The sequence below is a fragment of the Psammomys obesus genome, unplaced genomic scaffold (genome assembly GCF_907164565.1).
Source record: "Psammomys obesus unplaced genomic scaffold, mPsaObe1.curated_primary_1811, whole genome shotgun sequence".
In the NCBI taxonomy this organism is placed as follows: domain Eukaryota; kingdom Metazoa; phylum Chordata; class Mammalia; order Rodentia; family Muridae; genus Psammomys; species Psammomys obesus.
Window position 1 is genome coordinate 6,228,601 of NW_026596039.1, and position 17,599 is coordinate 6,246,199.

The 17,599-nt window shown below is 53.0% G+C and overlaps 1 protein-coding gene across 3 annotated transcripts; it reads right to left on the reverse strand.

The window, feature by feature from the left end:
* Positions 1 to 2,878: 2,878 nt before the first annotated feature.
* On the reverse strand, positions 2,879 to 17,529 carry Abcg4 (ATP binding cassette subfamily G member 4). Of its 3 annotated transcripts, none has more exons than XM_055622140.1 (15): positions 17,123 to 17,529; positions 16,321 to 16,570; positions 11,879 to 11,996; positions 11,635 to 11,767; positions 11,469 to 11,519; positions 11,149 to 11,294; positions 9,622 to 9,745; positions 9,394 to 9,508; positions 9,053 to 9,195; positions 8,102 to 8,200; positions 7,697 to 7,865; positions 7,490 to 7,590; positions 4,986 to 5,144; positions 4,751 to 4,869; positions 2,879 to 4,564 (listed from the first exon to the last, which is right to left on the reverse strand). In XM_055622140.1, exons 2-15 carry the CDS (start codon positions 16,556 to 16,558, stop codon positions 4,339 to 4,341), a joined length of 1,941 nt encoding a protein of 646 aa, XP_055478115.1. In that variant the 5' UTR covers positions 16,559 to 16,570; positions 17,123 to 17,529; the 3' UTR covers positions 2,879 to 4,338. The 3 variants fall into 3 exon arrangements, with proteins under 3 accessions (XP_055478115.1, XP_055478117.1, XP_055478116.1); XM_055622142.1 differs by lacking the exon at positions 17,123 to 17,529 and adding an exon at positions 16,833 to 16,930; XM_055622141.1 differs by lacking the exon at positions 17,123 to 17,529 and adding an exon at positions 16,711 to 16,760.
* Positions 17,530 to 17,599: the final 70 nt, after the last annotated feature.

Below are 17,599 nucleotides of genomic sequence, written 5' to 3' on the forward strand. Positions count from 1 at the left end.
TGGGAAGCCGACTGTCACCTGGCTACAATTATTGTACATTGCTCAGAGCAAGTCATTTTCCTCCCCATGGGTATGACAGCTATGTGGGTTTTACTAATAACATATAATTTGACTGGCTTCTGCAGACAGAAGGGCTGTGAGTCAAGCTGTAGGCATGTCTTCTGTTGTCAGTATAGAGCACCAGGTGCCCCAAGAGCCACGGCCCAGAAAACCATCTTGATCAACTCTGTCCTCTAGCACTTTGTGCAGGCCCTGACACAGACATGCAGCATGTTGAGAGCACAGTCTCCGAGGCCTAGTAGTTAGGACCGGGAGAGAGAGCCCATTTCCAGACACACCTGCGTGGGCAGGTTGCTAGAACTAGGGAGAGGCAGCCGAGCAGGTGGGTGACAGTGACAGCAGCGAGAGCACCGCCTGGAGAGCTTGCCTGTTGCTTCTGCCCAGGTCCCTTTGCTGTAAAAGGAGATGGTAGCGCTGCACTTAGCCCCACCTCCGGTTTGCTGTAGGAATCAAGAGAGCTCCCTCTGTGAATCTGTGGACCATTCTGCAAGTGTTCCCTGTGCTTGCAGGTGATGCCTGGCTTCAGAAGGGCTGCTGCCCTCTCTGTTCTCTGTGGAACTTCGAATCAAAGGCATTTGATTATTTCAGAACAATTTGCACTTGGGGCTGGGAGTGTAGCTCAGTGTGGAGTGTGTTTATGGGCAGGGGTTTACATTTTAAAAGAGAACCAGCTGAGGGACTTGGAGGCCAGCGACTATAACCCCAGCTATTTGGGAGGCTGAGGACAGAGAGTTGTAAATCCAAGGCCTGCCTAGGCCATAGAGGAGCTCAAGGCCAACCCAAGTAATGTGAGACCTTGTCTAAAAGTTTAAAACAACTTTAAAAGGCCTGGGGATGTACAGGATCTTAGGTTCAACCAGCAGCCAAACAAACAAACAAACACAAGGAATGAAACATAAAGGAAGACTCTGAAGAAAAACCAGTTCATGGTGGCGGCTCATTCCTGTAATTATGCCCTGAGGAAACTCAGGGCAACAGGGTTGCTTTGATTTCAAGGAAAACCTGGGCAGGCATGGTCAGGAAGGGGCCCAGGGATATATTCCAGTCAGTATAGCGCTTGCCTAGTAAGCATGAAGTCCTGGGTTTAATTTGCAATGCTGTGCATGAAGCAGATAGACCTGCCTGAAAGTGCAGCATCTGGTAGGTAGAGTCAAGAGGATCCGAAATTCTAGGCAAGCTCTGCCATGATGTAGTGAGTTCAAAATCAACCTGTACTATATGAATAAATAAATTAATAAATAACCCCCCCCCAAGCTGTGCACGGTGGTGCATGCCTGTAATCCCAGCACTCAGGGAGGCAGAGGCAGGTGGATCTCTGTGAGTTCAAAGCCAGCCTGGTCTACAAAATGAGTCCAGTCAAGGCTACACACAGAAACTCTGTCTCAAAAAACCAAAGATAGATAGATAGATAGATAGATAGATAGATAGATAGATAGATAGACAAGGCCCCCCCAGATATATAAATAATGGAAGCTAATATCAGATAAAATATAAGCAGTTGGATGTGATGGCACACATCTTTAATCCTAGCACCCAGGAGACTGAGGTAGGCAGATCCCTGAGTTTGAAGCCAGCTGGGTCTATACAGCAAGCTTCAGGCCAGTCAGGTTTACATAGTGAGTCCCTGTCTCAAAGAAACAAGCGAAAACAAACAAACAAAGGAAAGAGGTTCCTAAATGCCCCCCCCAAACAACCTAGGATTCAGATTTTTCCTACTTCTCTTTCTCACTCCATGTCTTCATAAGAAACAAGATCAGACTGTCTCCAGTTGAGTACCTAAGCAGTCAAAGTGTTCAGACAGGACGCTTTCTCTACCTGGGGCACAGTTGGGGCACAGACAGCTGACAGGGATGGTTTCAGTGGCTTCCTTCAATCCCCAAGCCTCAGGCCCAGGAGAAAAGAGGACGAGACAATATACAGCTTCTCCAGCCATCTGCCACCAGTTCTCAAAGCTCTCAGAACACTTTCCCTTTCCAAACCTCTGATGTGTGGTGCTGATTTCCGATGGCTCAGCCCTGGTATATGTGTTCCAGTAGGAAAAAAAAATGGAAAGACAAAGAGAAATTTAGAGTAAGCCCAATGAAGTCCATGTCACTCCCATCATGAGGCAGATAAGGCTCTAGGGTAGTGGTTCTCAACTTGTAGGTCGTGACCCACAGGGGTTGCATATCATATATTTATATAATGATTCATAACTAGCAAAATTACAGTTCTGAAGTAGCAATAAAATAGTTTTATGGTTGGGGGTCACCACAACATGAGGAGCTGTATTAAAGGGTCACAGCATTAGGAAGGTTGAGAACCTCTGCTCAAGGGCCTTTTCTGCTTCCCATTGTCCTTTCTGAAAACCACTGACTGGCACTCTCCTTCCCCTCTGTGCACTACCAGGACTCCATGAGCCCTGGAGAGAGTCATGGGTCACTCTGGTGATATACCTATGAAACAGACATTAGCGCCCACAAACAGCTTGCCGACCCAGCCATGAGAACGTAGTCTTCAGTCATGCTAGGCAATCCCTCTGCCAACTGAGCTACACGTCCAGCCCTCAGGGTTCCATTTCTACCATTTCCCGGTCCATGTCACCTGTCTCTCATCTGAAAAAGGGGGATGACGACGAAGTACTATGTGGCTTGGCGCTGAAGTTTTGGTTCAGGCAGGAAGTGTGACACAAATGTTTCATAAGATCCACATTCGTGAATTTGACATACACCTAACACTTAACACCCCTGCCCCCAAGATCTCCAAAGATGGCAGGCATTATGCCAGGTGCTCAATAGCCTATGGCAGCAGGTGACCACATTCATACACTGCATACTGTATAAATATAGGTTTTATTAATAATGGGTGAAATCCCCCAAATACAACTGGCATCTGTGTAATGAGAAGAATCTGGGGCCGGCCGGTACAGAGGAATGAGCGCAGGGACTGGGGAAGGAGTCCTGGGGAAGAGGAAACCAGATGTAGGATGATCCCGGACCCACCAGAAAAACAGAGTGCTCCAGGGGTCTGCCACCTTGGCATCTAGGCCCTGCTGTCCAGGAACCAGCTGCTGACTGGAAGATGCGAATATGTGAACAGAAGTTTGAGTGAGCAGCAGACAGCTGGAGGAGGGGCAGGAGAGCAAGTGTCCTTTTGGAGCACAAAAGGAGGGCCATGGTGGAGCAGCGGCTGGGGCCAGCTGTGCCCATTCTTGTGCTTGTTGGGTTCTGGCCTCCAGGAGGCCAGTACCCAGTGCCACCCCTGGCCCTAAGGGGAGGAAAGACTGGGAGATAGACACCTGCAGACACCTGGAGCTACTCTGGGGCACACCAGCCTCACTTATCCTCCGAAGTGGGATTTCCCCAGGAGGACGTTGGCACTGCCCTCCAGCCACCACCGTCAGCTCCATGCCACCATCCCATCGCTCTCTCTCTGAGCTGTAAGGGACGGTGCATGTGTCGGGCTGAGGTTGCCTGGTTGCCCTCGTGTGCCTGTAACTCTGGAGAGGAAATGAGCACGTGGAACTGAGCCTCAGGAGCAGCAAGGAGGTTGGATTGGGGCTTCCCCGGCTCACCCCCGCCTCCCAGAATAAAGTGCATTCTCCAGTTCCCGAGGCAGGTGAAAGAGTGACACAGACGTTATTGCAGAGGCGCCTCTGAGACTTACCCAGACCAAAGGTATAGGGAAGCAGGTGGGACAGCTCACGGTCTCTCCAATCTCCAGGATTGGGAGTGGTGGCCCAGACAGAAAACCCGGCTTCTGTCCCAACAGATTGTCCAGATTAGCCAAAATGGGTGTGGGGAGGAAGGGGGAGGAGGAGAAGACTTCCAGAGTCCCTCCTTGTTTCATCCGATGTCCATAATGGGGCTCCCTGGGGACCCCACCAGGGCCCAGCCCTGGAACTCCAACCTGATAGCAGTTTAGAAACACTAGTGTGGTGGGGACCCCAGAGGGGGTCACTTTGATAGCCTGTAAGTCAAGGCCTAGGGAACACGGGGCTCCCAGGCAAACAGAGGAAGGTGCTTTGCGCAGAGGAGGGCAGCCCCCCCCACCGGTCTTTGCATGCAGGTGTTGGAGAGAGTAAGGAGGAAGCTACAAACTGCATCAACTTGGGAAGACTCCTGGCCTCGATGGAGAGGGCTGGAGCGCTGGGGGCCCAGGCCCACAGCCAGCCTGTGGAGCAGCCGAGGGAGAGGAGGGCAGCTGCACCAGCAACCAATGCCCATGTCTCTGAGTTTAAAACAGTCCCGAAGGGCTGGAGCTGGGGGCTTCCGGCCCCAAAGAGGTGGCAGCCAGGCTCTATCTCTCAGACTTGACCCGGTATCGGAGCACAAGATATGCCAGCAGCCGCAGGGCAAGGAAGAAAATGCCCAGGACCAGGAAGTCCATGTAGAGTTTGGCTTCCTCCACATCCAGCTCTCGCAAGATGATCTGTGGGTCCCGGAATGGACACTGTTCATCTAAGCAGGTCAGGTGTCCTCGCTCCATGCCATAGATGGTCAGGATCAAACCCTCAAAGCCATACCTAGGCAAACAGGAACATCAGAGCAAAGCCACAGAGCACAGGACCCCTGTCCCTCAGCAAATCACCAGAGCCCAGCCACGGTGCTCTTGTACTCAGGTGCCAGCCAGGGTGCAGGGGCAGACATCAGACATGGCACAGCCCCTTTAGAGCTGGCAGGACCTCCTGTGGGGAGGGAAGCTCACCGACCTGACATAGGAGAGATAGGAGCTCCACTGCAGGTAAGTGGGGATGGTCTTGAAACTGACAAAGAAGCCGGAGAACAAGAGGACGGGGATGGCAGTGACTGGGCCCACGAAGGTGGCCACCTGAAGGAGAGGGCAGAGGAGCTCAAGTATCACAGGGGTGACCACAGTTCCATCCACCCTGTGGCAGCTCTTGACTTCTCCCATGAGACCCCGAGTGTGTGTGTCAACCTTCCCACCTGTAGGGAGTTGGAGGCAGCGCCAATCAAGAGTCCCAAAGACTGGGCGACTAAGGCGGTGGCTGTGGCCAAGGCTGAGAAGAGCAGGAAGCGGCTGGTCTCAGCCGGCTGGCCGGTCATCCAGTACACAATGCTGCAGTACACAACTGGGCACACCACCTGAGGAGCAGCCACAGAGGAGGTTAGGGACCTTCAAGCCAAGGGTAGGTGACTTAGGTCATCCCACCAGAGAGGAGTAAGTGTTCCCCGTGCTCCTCGGCCCGTACTGCCTCCATCTTCATGCTGCTTTTTAGACTGACACGCGTCCTCTTCCTCCCTGACTACATCTTATTTAACTTTGCTCGGCTGTTCTGACAGGTTCGGGCATGTGACTCCTCCCACCTCTGAGAATCTACAGTCCTTCCCATCATTCCAGGGGGTTGGCGGGGGTGGGGGAGATTGTATGTATGTGTCTATGTATGCATGTGTGTCTGTGTTTGACTGTGTGTGTATGTGTGTGCATTCATTTATGTAGGCACACACAGAGGCCAGAAGGGATGTTGTCTTCCCTGGAGCTAGCACTACAGCTATTTGTAAGCTGTCTGACGTGAGTGCTGGTAACTGAGCTTAGGCCTTCTGCAAAAGCAACAAACACACCTAACCACTGAGCCATCTCTCACACATATATGTATTATATGAGTCCATGTATTATATTTATTTAAGACTTGTTTTTATTTATGTGTATATGTCTCTGTATGTGTGTGCAGGTACCCATGGAGGCCAAAAGAGGGCGTTGGATCTCCTGGAGCTGGAGTTGCAGGCACTGATGAGCCCTGTAACGCGTGTGGTGGGAACTGAACTCTTTTCTCTGGAAGAAGAGCAAGCCCTTTTAATCTTTTATAGATTGAGCCCTTTTTCCAGTCTCCTCATATTATTAAAGAATTAACTCCCCCTAGGAGAGAGCTCTGTTTCCGCTAGAGGCTGCCACCTTTTGACATAAGAAGCAGACATGTGTGCTGGGCAAATCTAGAGCTCTACAGCACCCCATGGAGACCCTAGTTACTAAGTAAGTCACTAAGTTACCCCTTCATCCCTGTGCTACAGAGTGAGACCTTGTCTGAAGAAACAGAGAGAGCACAAGCCCATGGGAAACAGGAACTTGGCTCGGTAGCTACAGGTGTACAGGTTGTTTCCTGTACAAAGGCTCCCAGCTTCTAGACAGAGGCCAAGCTCTAGCTTGTATTTCTCTCACTAAGCTCTGTACATGGCACAGGACAGCATCTGCCTCCTTGTTTGCTATTTATTTGTTTGAGACAAGTGTCTCACATAGCCTATTCTGGTTTCAAACTCCGTATGTAGCCATGGATGACCTTGGACTCCTAATCACCCTGCTTCTCTTCCAAGTACATGAATTATTAGTGTGCCCAACCCCACCTAGCTAAGGGACACTTTTCTATAATTTGCACAAAGGGTTACTGGTGGCCCTGACGCTTTGAACAAGGTGGCAATGTGTTTAAAAAATACCAGCAGTGGCGCAGGCCTGTAATCCCAGCACTCAGGGAGGCAGACTCGAGGCCAGCCTGGTCTCCAGGACAGCTAAGGCTACACAGAAAAACCCTGTCTTCAAAAAAAATCAAACAAACAACAAACAAAAAAAACAAATGCCCAGCTGGTATGTGACAATCTCTCTTCTAAAAACTATATAGGGAGCCAGCAAGTTGGCTCAGCAGGTAAACGTGCTTGCTTGCCAAGCCAGACAGAGTTCAGTCCTTAGAATCCACATATTAGAGGAAGAGAAGTGAATTCTGTGTACTGCCCTCTGGCCTGCCCACATACACCGTGGCACAAACGCGTATATATACACACAAGATAAATAAGTAAATGTAAAAAAAAAAAAAAAATTGCCAGGTATGACAATCCCAGCACTCAGGAGGCAGAGGCAGGTGGATCTCTCTGAGCTCAAGGACAGCCTGGTTCACAGAGTGAGTTCCAGGACAGCTATGTAGGGAGACTCTGTCTCAAAACAGCAAACATGTAAATTAAAAATTAAACTTCATATGCATTCACATTTAATCCTAAAGCACAACTCTGAGGAAGACTCCAGTGCCATCCCGTTTTCCAGGTGGAGGCACTGAAGCAAAGAGCACTGGGTGGCTTGCCCAGGGTTCTACAGCTTGCAAGCAAGGAAGGCTCCAGAGCCTATGAGTTCTCTGCTGCCTATAAGATAGAGACATTCGTTATTCTGCAATTATGATCACCTTATTTATTTATTTATTTATTTATTTATTTATTTATTTATTTATTTAGGGATAGGTATTCACACTGTGGCTGGACTTGAATTCATGGCGATCCTCCTGTCTCAGCACCCCCTCCCTCCACCTCCACCCCACCCACTACCAAGTGTTGGGATGAGGTGAGCCACTCCACCTGGCTGTTTCTGGTTTGTTGTCAGTTTTCCCATTAGACCACGCATTCGACGAGCTCACCTATGAGCCTGCTGGAGGCAGTGTCGGGAAGAGACTTACCTGAAAGGGCACATCAGCCATGGTCTTGGCCAGGTAATACGCTTTGAGGCTGTACCAGTAGTTCAAGTGCTCCCTCATAAACACGGCCATCTCTAAGGGAACTGAGGGCACAGGGAGGTCAGGCTCCACAGGCTAAGCCTTGGCCCCTGCCTCATGCCCAGCGCTCCCCCTCCCACCCTGTTTTATTAGCCAGGCAGGTCAGCTCACAGGTGAGCACGGTCGGCATGAGGGCTGCGAACATGATGAAGAGCATGGAGAAGAAGAGAAAGCCTGTGTTGTTGAAGACCTTGCTGGCATCATCACCAATGTGTAGGTAGAGGAGGCCAATGAGCACGCCAATCAGCACGTGTGACATGAACCGCAAGTGGGTCAGGACCTATGGCCAAGGTCATCAAGAGAAGAAGTATTTGTCTCAGGCCGAGGCGAGGGAGTGGGGGTGAGGGACACAGAGAAGGCCATGCTAGCATGGGAATTCTGGGGTGCCCTTCAGGCACACAGAGCCAAGGTACATCACATGGGAGGACAGTGTTCCCAGTTCCCCTTCCAGCTACTGAGATTCTATGGCCCAGGAGGTCTGGCCGACACCTCCTGCCCTTCAGCTTGCTGTCTCACCGTGTCCCTGAGGATGGATAGGAAAGTCCTCCTGAACAGGATGCAGAACTGGGTAAGTGTGCTGGTGGCGAAAGTGTGGCTCTCAATGGGATCCATTTCCTAGGGAGAAGAAACGGGACCAGGTGAATGTGCCCTGCCGCCCTCTCCCCGTCCTGCTCATAGACGGGAGAGTCACGAACTCTTCCCAGGACAGCGCCCAGGCCTGCAGAAGAAGGAGCCTCTGGCCCTGAGCTGCTCACCTAGAAGCTGGGTTTAGGGATGAGAACCTCAGGGAGATTGAGGGTAGAAGGGAAAGAGAGAGAGAGAGAGAGAGAGAGAGAGAGAGAGAGAGCAGGATAAAGGTCCTTGGGAGGTGGGAGATAGGAAGGAGTCAAAGACCACTGCTGGCTCATCTGACTGGTTCCTTCTTCACTCCACTACCACTAACTCTAAGGCCATCATTGTTTGTAGGGCCACTGGATCTCCCATTGATTAACAATGCTGACAATGAGTAATAACAACAACAGCCGAGCTTCTGGCTTTCAAGAGTGATGACATTTCGTCTAAGGAAGGAATCTGGCACTGCATGGACCCTGCCTGCCCCAGTGGCCTGCTAAGAGCCAATGTGATCTGCTAGCCAGTCTCCCACCTGTTCTGGGAAGCTAGTGTGGTCCCCTCTGGGTTAGAGATGACAGCAGACCACCCTGGCCCCAAGGTCAGCAACTGCCCTGGCCACACTTTCCAGATGGGCCCTGAGCAGGCACTGATGTCAGAGCACCCAGGATGCCCATGGGAGCTCTGGAGGAACCACTGGATGAGAAGACCAAAGCTCAGGAGAGGACACAGTCTGTTTCAAGTACCAGGCTTCCCATTACACAGAGGCGACAATGCCTCTGGGGACAGCTGTTTGGCAGGGTCATTGTCTGTGATCCCATCTCCCCTCCCCCACTCTGCCCTTTCCACCCCACTCACCGGAGGGCAAGTGGGGCAGTGGGCAGGGACCTCATTCTTCTCAGGGCTGCTCTTCTTCTCGGCCATGGTGCAAAGGCCATTCTGCACAGCCCTGAACAGCATGGGGTTCAGGTCTCCATACTCTCCAGAGGCCACCTCAATGACTAGGGGGACACAGAGCAGAGTGCTCAGCTAGGCTTCACCCTTGGTTCCCAAGGGCAGTGCAATCCCTTTTTTGGTGTGTGTGGGGTGGGGGGGAAGCAAGTGACAATGAGCTCTCAGCCCCCAAGAGGCCTCCACAATCCAAACCCAGTGTCTGGCCCTCTTCTGTCTCCCACCTCCTCACAGGAACCCCTACTTACTGAAGTCGGCGGGGTTGTGATACGTGGGGCAGTGCAAGCCAAGCCCCTTCAGATAGGGTATCAGATTGGTAACCACGCCCTTGAAGATGCACTGTCCCTGGCTTAGGATGTAGAGCTGAGGCAGAAAGGAGCACATGAGGAAAACACGACCAGAGGACTGGGTCACCCCACTGACACCTCTGCCCCTCTATCACAGGCCAGTCTTCTTGGGAGCCCAGGGATACTGACCTTGTCGAACATCTCAAAGAGCTTGGCGCTGGGCTGGTGGATGGTGCAGATGACGGTGCGGCCCCCGTGGGCCAGGGACTTCATGAGGGACACCACTTGGAAACAAGAAGCGCTGTCTAGACCGCTGTCCAGAGAGAGGTCACCAGGGACCAGTGAGGTGGATTCGGCTGAGAGGGGGTGAGTGAGGTGGGGCAGCTTCCGTGAACGGGATGGGATGGGACACAACTAGTGGGAAGGCACCCCTCTGGCCACCCCTGTCCTGGTTAGCTTGGGTCAACTTGGCACAGACTAGAGTCATTTGGAAAGAGGGAGCATTATTTGAGAAAATGTCCCTGTCAGAGTAGCTGGTGGGGGACATTTTCCTGAAAATGGTTGATGTGGAAGGGCATAGCCCACGGTGGGGAGTGCCACTCCCTGTTCGTTGTAGAAAAAGAAAGCCCACTAAGCCTCAGAGGACAGGCTGTTAACCAGCATTCCCCACAGTCCCAAGCTCCTGCTTGGGTTCCTGCCCTCACTTCCCTCAACTCTGGACTGTCATCTGAACGTGTGCGCCAAATAAACCCTCTCCTCCCTCCCCACGTTGCTTTTAGCTGTGGCCTTTAGTTACAGCAATAGAAAGCAAAGTAGGACGAGCCCCTGTATCCTGCACACCCTGTGTGGCTCAGATATTTGCAAGCCCAGAGCACTGCTCAGTTTAAAAACTGTATGCCGAGCACCTGTTGCCTAGCAGGCACTGGGATGTCAAAGGCTCATGTTAGATTGGTCTATAGGGAGACAGACAAGCTCGTGGTTGACTTGAGGAGATGTAAAAAAATACAATAGCAACAGCAGCTGAAAGACTAGCTAGGGATCAGCCATGCTGTGCTGTAGCCAGGGGTTGGAGGATAGCCAGAGAAGGTTGCTGAGTCTAGAAAGAGCAAGAGTTAAGCTAGTGACAGGACAATGGAAGGTGTCATGGTGAAGGGCATTCCACACAGAAGACATAGAGAGAGGCATGAAACCCAGGGTGTGATAGGAATGGCAGGCAGATCAGCGTTATTAGAACATGAAATATGAAAGACCAGATAAGAAGCCATCTGACTATTTTGAGGGCAAAGGGGACTCATTGCATGGTTTGAAGCAGGAGAGTGGAGCTTGCCAGACTTTTCATTTAGAAAGCCCATTCTTAGCCACAGGTTGGAGGAAGGTGCCTGGGAGACTGAAGACAGGGAGATGAGTCTTCATGATGTCCTGAGCTCAAGCCTTAGGGAGGGGACTGGGCAAATGTGAGAGCTACCAAATTGATTTGATGAGTAATGGCTGCGGGGGAGAGGAAAGGGAAATGTTATGTGTGGGGGAACATCCAGAACACCACCTGTATGAAAGGCAGGGCAGCTTGGCTCTACTGGATTAGCAAGGATGGGGTCCCCAGAAGGCTGCAAACAGAGTATACAGTCCCCAGCCACGGAGCCATTAACCAGACTCCACATCCAGCCCTGGCTTAGGGCCGAAAGGGGGAACCCCGGGTCAGGAGAAGCAGGGAGCTACCTGGTGGGCTCATCAAAGAACATGACCGGAGGGTTGTTGACCAGTTCCAGGGCGATGGCCAGGCGCTTCCTCTGCCCTCCAGAGAGCAGGGCTGTCCTCGTGTGAGAGCAGGACATCAGTCCCAGTGCTGTCAGGATCTCTGTCACCTGCAGGCACACCCCCCCCCCCAGCTCCAGTCAGCCTCAGAATCTCTGCTTCACTTAAGCACCAACCCACTTTCACAGAGCATTGCCCTTACACCCTTGTTCCCCACCCAGCCTGTGGCCCAGAACTCATAAGCTTCAGAAGGGCTCCACCCCTTTCTCCCCTACCCCACTTACCAGCTCCTTCTTTACCTCTTGCTTCTCACTCAGCTTCAGGTTGGCAGAGACCTAAAAGGCGATAAGCAAGTGAGAAAGGCATGCACGCTTGGTTCCTGCTCAGCCCCATCAGTCAGCCGGTGACAGAAGGGGAGCTTGGAGGAGGAGAAGGCCGCCCTCTCCTCACCATCATGGCTTCCAGGACTGTGAGGTGTGGCAGGAGCATGTCGTCCTGCATGATGTAGCAGGACATCTTGCGGAAGGTCCTCAGATCTCGTGGCCTCCCATTAACCAGGATCTGCCCTTTCATCCCAGACTCCCTGCAGGGCGGTTGGTGGGTAGTGAGCACCAAAGTCACCTCAGTACACCTCCTGTGCTCTCCCTGCGCCCCCTCTCCTGAGCCCTCACCCATTTCCACTCTTCATGCTCACCTGTACCCTGCCAAGATGTTCATGAACGTGGACTTGCCGGCCCCAGAGGGGCCCATGATGCCAATCAGCTCCCGACGGCAGAACTTACCAGACAGGCACTTGAGGAGGGTCTTGTAACCTGCAGCAAGAACAGGGGAGTCACTGGTAAGGGCTAATGGATCAAAGGCATCCTCAAAACTCATAAAGAGAGGCCCTGGGGAGACGGCTCAGTCAGCAGAATGCTTACCACACAAGCACAAGGAAGGACCCTAATTTCCATCCCAAGAGCCCACCTAAACTGCCTTGCTTAACCTGTGTTTAGTGATCCCAGCTTGGGAAGTTGAGACAGGGAGATTGCTGTGAGCTCCAAGACAGCCTGGGCTACAAAGTCGGAAACTCTGTCTAAAACAAAACAAAACAAAACAAAACAAAGCAAACAAAAAGGCGCAGGAAAGATGCCCCCCCCCCCCCACACACACACAGTTAAGAGCAGGCACTACCCACATTCCTAGCACCCACCCTCAGTGGCTCACAAATACCGGTAACTCTAGCTCCAGGGGATAGGATGCCCTCTTCTGGGCTCTGCAGGCACTGCACTCACGTGTTAGCGCCCCTCACCACATACACATTTTTGAATAAAAACATGACTCTTTTGATAACAACAGAAAAGCCTGGGGTTGGTGGTGCATACTTGTTATCCCAGTGCTGAAAAGAGCAAGACAGGTAGGTCCCTGGACCTCACTGGCTGGCCATAGACCCCAAACTCAAAGAGCAAGGTGGATGGCTTTTGGGAAATAACATCGGAAGTTGGCTTCTGGTTCCCACGTGCATGCATGAGCACACACGAGAGAGACAGAGTGACAGAGAGGCAGACAGAGAGACAGAGACAGAGAAACAGACACAGACACAGAAACATCAAGACATCGAGACAGAGGCTCTTAGAAGAGGCTCAGTCACGGATGAACTAACCGTGGCTGAGCAGAATTGAGGCACCCAGTTCTTACACAGTAGCTCTCACCCTCCCATCCTGTCCCCCTAGACATGACAAGTGTGAGAGTCCAGGAGGGGGCATTGAGGGCTGTGGGAACGGTGACACCTCCCATGAATGGCTCTAGCTAGGTCCTAAAGACCAAGGCTCTCTCCTTATCATAGCGCTCTGACACTGTCTGAGGACACTCTGGCCAAACAGCCCAGGCCGGCTGCTCATCCTATGTTCCTGCATTACTCTTCAGACGCCATCGTGTTTGTCACTCCATGTGCCTGTGCCCACACCGCTCCCTCGGCCTCTTACTCGGGCAACATGGTGGGGGAAAGGTCCGTGTCTTACTCATCTTCCTTGTCGGTCTGGCATGTAGTAGATGCTCGGTGAGCAAGTTTTCTAGGCCCTTTTGCTCCGTCCTGGGAAAAGGAAATCCCTTCTTTGCTGCTTTACAAGCTCGTCTCTCCAGCCCTAACATGGCCAGTAAAACCTCCCCTGGCAGTCACTCAGTGGGAGGCAGCACCTGCATATCCCAGTATGGAGTCAGGAGCATCTGCTTGCTTCAGACTCTGGATCCACGTTACCAGCTGTGTGACCTGAGGCAAGTTGCTTAACCTCTCTGAGCTCTGTGTCCCTCACAGGTAAAGTGAGGCTGGCAGTGCCTAATCATAGGGTTGCTGTGAGGAGTCAGTGAGCTAACATATGTAAAGCAGATGGCTCAGGGCCTGGCACATACAGTGCCTTTCACAAGGTGTGTTACAATTCTATTTGACAAAGGCTTATTGAGATCTACTGTGCATTAAGCAGAACACGGTTTCTGCTTTCAACAGACTAGGTAAGAGAAATGGACAAAAAAAAAAAAAAAAAAAAAAACCTATGGTGTGAGTGGAAGTAAAATTAGGGCTAGAGAGAAGAGCAAACAGTGGGTATGGAACTACAGCAAGTCACCCTCTGAGGGTGGGCAGTGAGATGGAAACCAGGAGTGGCTTCATGGAAGAGGTGGCATTGGAGCTCAGGAGGAACAACAGAAGCCTTCAGGCTTCAAGAGAGAAGGCACTGCTACATTGTAGTCCACGGGACAGAAGGCAGAGACTGTACAGGGCCAACTGAGGGGAGGTGGTGAGGGAGGATGAGGCCAAGGGCCAGGGCCTTGTCTGTTAAGTTCACAGATCTACTGTGAAGAGGACTCCAGCCTTCATCCCTCCCCTAGTCTAAAGCCCACTCCTTAGCAGAGATGAATTTACCTTATGTAACCCACTGTCCATGCCCCTCTGGGCCTGACCCATGCCCACTGTCTGGCCAGACCACACCGACTGCCTGTTCACGCCTATTCACCCTTAGACGATCCCCCAGCATAGATGAGGCAACTGGAGCTCACAGCCATCAACCCACCCAAGACCACACTTTCCTTTCCTGGGGAGAGGAAAGTTCCCTGGTCTCAGCACTCTGGCCAAGGTCCCCATGGTCAACCAGAAAGGTGCTGTAGCACTCTCCAGTGTTCGCTCTGCAGAGCCGCTCACCCAAGTGGCTTCTTGTGCAAGGGAAGAAACTGCAACCTCGAACCTTCCCCTCATTTCATCACAGTCTGATGCCAGAGCCGATGCCAGTCAAACCCAAGGCCTGCCACAAATATCATCTTACACTCACTTGCCTTTCTCAAAGATACCAACTCAGCTAAGCTCCCAAGAAACCTATGAGGAAAGTTGGGCCAAGAGAGGGCAGGTATTCAGCTTGCCAAGAGCCACACAGCTTCCCTGGAACTGAAAAACGTTTGTCTCTTAACTCCCCCTGTATCACAACTGCTCAGCCCATGAGAGGCCCACAGACCTCTGCTGAGAGACACCAATGTGTCCTAGTCTTGCTTCAGTCAGTAGTTTTGTCAAATCAGTAAATATTTTAATTTAATTACTCTCGACCATCCTGCCTCAGCCTCCACAGTGCTGAGATTACAGGTGTGTGCCATTGTGACTGGCAAGTCTCTAAGTCATTAGCATCTATGATTCCTCATCAATAATAATTGGCTGAGATGTAGCTCAGTGGTAAAGTGCTTGCCTAGCATAAGAAAGGCCCTGTCTTCCGTCCCCAGCACCATTAAAAAACAGATAGTATTATTCCCTCCCAAAGACTTAATAGGGTCATTATGTTATTAAGTGGCATCACTAATAATTAATTGAGTGTGTTTAGAAAAATAAATGTCATAGACAGTTGGAGGAGACTGGTGACAGATCCTCACCCAAGGGAGGCAGAAGTCGCCCCCGGATGGATTTCTTCCACTTCCCCATCTCGGCCACCCTTCATTTCCTTCTGTCCTCTCCAGAGGGGAAAGGGAGCCAAAGAACAGAGAAGCCAAGCAAAGGAGGGCAGAGGGCAGAAAAAGGGCCCGAGCTAGAGGACAGCAAAATGAATAAGAGTGTAGATGAGGCTGGCAAGGTCAAAAGGGAGGAGTCCCTAGCTGGCGCACCCACCACCCTGATAAGAAATGCCTAATGTGGCCACCTTTCTCTTCACCACACAGTTCCAAAGGCCAAGGAAATGGCAAGGACCTCATCGTTCTACCGAGAGCTGCTCTGAGAAGGAAAGAGACTGCTTAGGGACTTGGGGGCCACTGGCCCAAACCCCCAGGACCTTTCAGTCACCTATGGACGCAGGCAAACATGTAGAGACAGTTCACGCCGAGCCCTGTTCTGAAGCACCCCAAAGCTATTTCTTAAGCCTCAGAGGACACTGTCTCAGCTCCACACCCAGCTCTGAGAAACAAACCCAGCCCAACCTCTAGGTTCCCAGCCCAGCCCAGCCCAGGTCAGGGGCTCTAGAAAACCTGTCCTGATGGAGAGGAGGGAGGAAGGGTGACTTCGGAGCTACTAGGCTTTGGGCCTTGCTCTGCCTCTTACTAACTAGCACGGGGACATTGGTCAGGTTATTCAACTTCCCCAAGCCTCAGTTTCCTCATTGGTAACATGAGGATGACATCCCTTCTGTCTCATCCACACCCTCCTGGCAAGAGCTGAATGAAGTAAGATGTCAGGAATGAGAACATCTTTAAAAATAGGTGTAAGGATACTGTTGGATGTTGAAGGCAGCTTCCACAGACAGAGCGACCCCTTCCCGGAACCAACCTTCACAGGCACAAAGACAGAGTCAAACACAGAGAGACAGAGACAGTCAGTCAGTCAGAAAGACAGACAGACAGAGTCTGAGAGACTGAGAAAAAGAGAGACTGGACTGAGAGAGACTGAGAGACAATTCAAGGACCAGAGGTCATAGGTCTACTTAGAAGAGAAAGCTTCAATAGCCAGTTGAATTTAGTTTCCCACAGTGTTGGCAGATATGGGGAGCAGGGATCTTGTACCCCAACTGCGTTCAGCCAGTGAGGGTTAGGGCCCACAGAGCTTGCAGAGTGAGGCACCCCCAGGCCTTATGCTTCTGGAGAGGTAACTCAGCCAGAACCCCTGTCTCCCCCCACACACACGGGTCTCCCACCTACCCCGTTTGCGCCAGCAGGGCCCCTCCCGCACGGAATACGACAGTTCCACAAACTCGATGTCCACAGCAGAGCGCTTTGGCAGGTGAGAGAAGCGCTGCGCTTCCGTGATGTGGTTCTCCACCTTCTTTAGGTGTGTGGTCAGCACAGGGGGCTCTGCCCCGTCCTCTAGTGCCACGGCCATGGCCACAGCCCCAGTCCCCAGTCCACAGCCCACGGCTTCCAGTGCCTTCTCCGCCATCACGCAGCCGGCCTGCAGGGAGAGGGCCTGCTGAGCTCAGGGCAGACCCCCCAGCCCTGCTCAAGGCGCCATAGCTTTCCGAGGCTGCCCCGCCTCCCCTCCCCCCCCCCCCCGCAGCCTCCTTCTCGGGGCAGATCCCCAACTGTCCGCACCCCTTGTCCCGCCGACGGATGCAGTGACACTCAGTCGCTACCTCTCCTCGGTCCTAGGCAGTCCCAGCCTGTCGAAAGCTGTGCCCGCTCCACCCTCCCCGTCCCGGCCTTAATCTCCTTACCCCGCAGGCCGGGCAGTCCCCGGGGGCCGAGCGAGGGCGGCCACCCGCTTGGAGGTCGGGGAGGCCGGGAGGTGCAGGGTGGGCCCCGGGGAGGCTTTGGCCTTGGCTCTGAGACCCCCCCCACCCCCCTGCACGGACTGGTGCGGCTCCTCGGGCCGGCCTGCCTCTCCCGCGCCGCTGGCCGTGCGCCTCCGGACTGTCCCCCGAAAGACGGCCGCAGACCCCAGACGCTCCAGGCCGACCCTCTGGCCCCCCCCCGGCCCCCCACCCCCCACCGCTCGCCTGGTCACCTTGACGTGCCTCCGGCCGGTGCGTCGCAAGGATGCTCAGCAGAGATGCTCACCGGAGATGCTCGACCCGGATGCTCAGCGCTGCGGCGCGGGAGGTGGACACTCCCGGCTCTCACCTGCCTCCGGCTGCGGCACCGGCGCCCCGGCTCCCTGTCCCGGTGGCCCGGGCCGGGGCGGGGCTAGGCCAGGGCGGGCAGTTAGAAGAAGGCCGGACTCGGGTCAAAAAGGATGACACGGTTGCGCAGGGATGGTTGAGGTCTCGCTCGGACCCCGCTTGGATAACCCCCCCGGGTTTTCCTAGTCTGGTGTCCAGCGCCTGTCCTCTCGAGCTAGTCGGGGCGGGCGACAGGGTTCGCTCTCTTCCAAGCTTCTGCTCGCCGGTCCTGCTGCTTCTTAAAGGGCCCGCGCCACCCCACGCCCCGCGGGTGGCAAGGATGGAGGTAGCGAGAGAAACGCCTGCAGAATGGGGGCCCGCAG

Excerpts from the sequence above, each read along its gene's own strand:
- Abcg4 (XM_055622140.1), bottom strand. The coding sequence starts at position 16,558 with ATGGCGGAGAAGGCACTGGAAGCCGTGGGCTGTGGACTGGGGACTGGG. Across the intron at positions 9,196-9,393 it reads TCACAACCCCGCCGACTTCA|TCATTGAGGTGGCCTCTGGA; the intron begins GTAAGTAGGGGT and ends GTGTCCCCCTAG. Across the intron at positions 7,591-7,696 it reads CATGCCGACCGTGCTCACCT|TTCCCTTAGAGATGGCCGTG; the intron begins GTGAGCTGACCT and ends CTGTGCCCTCAG.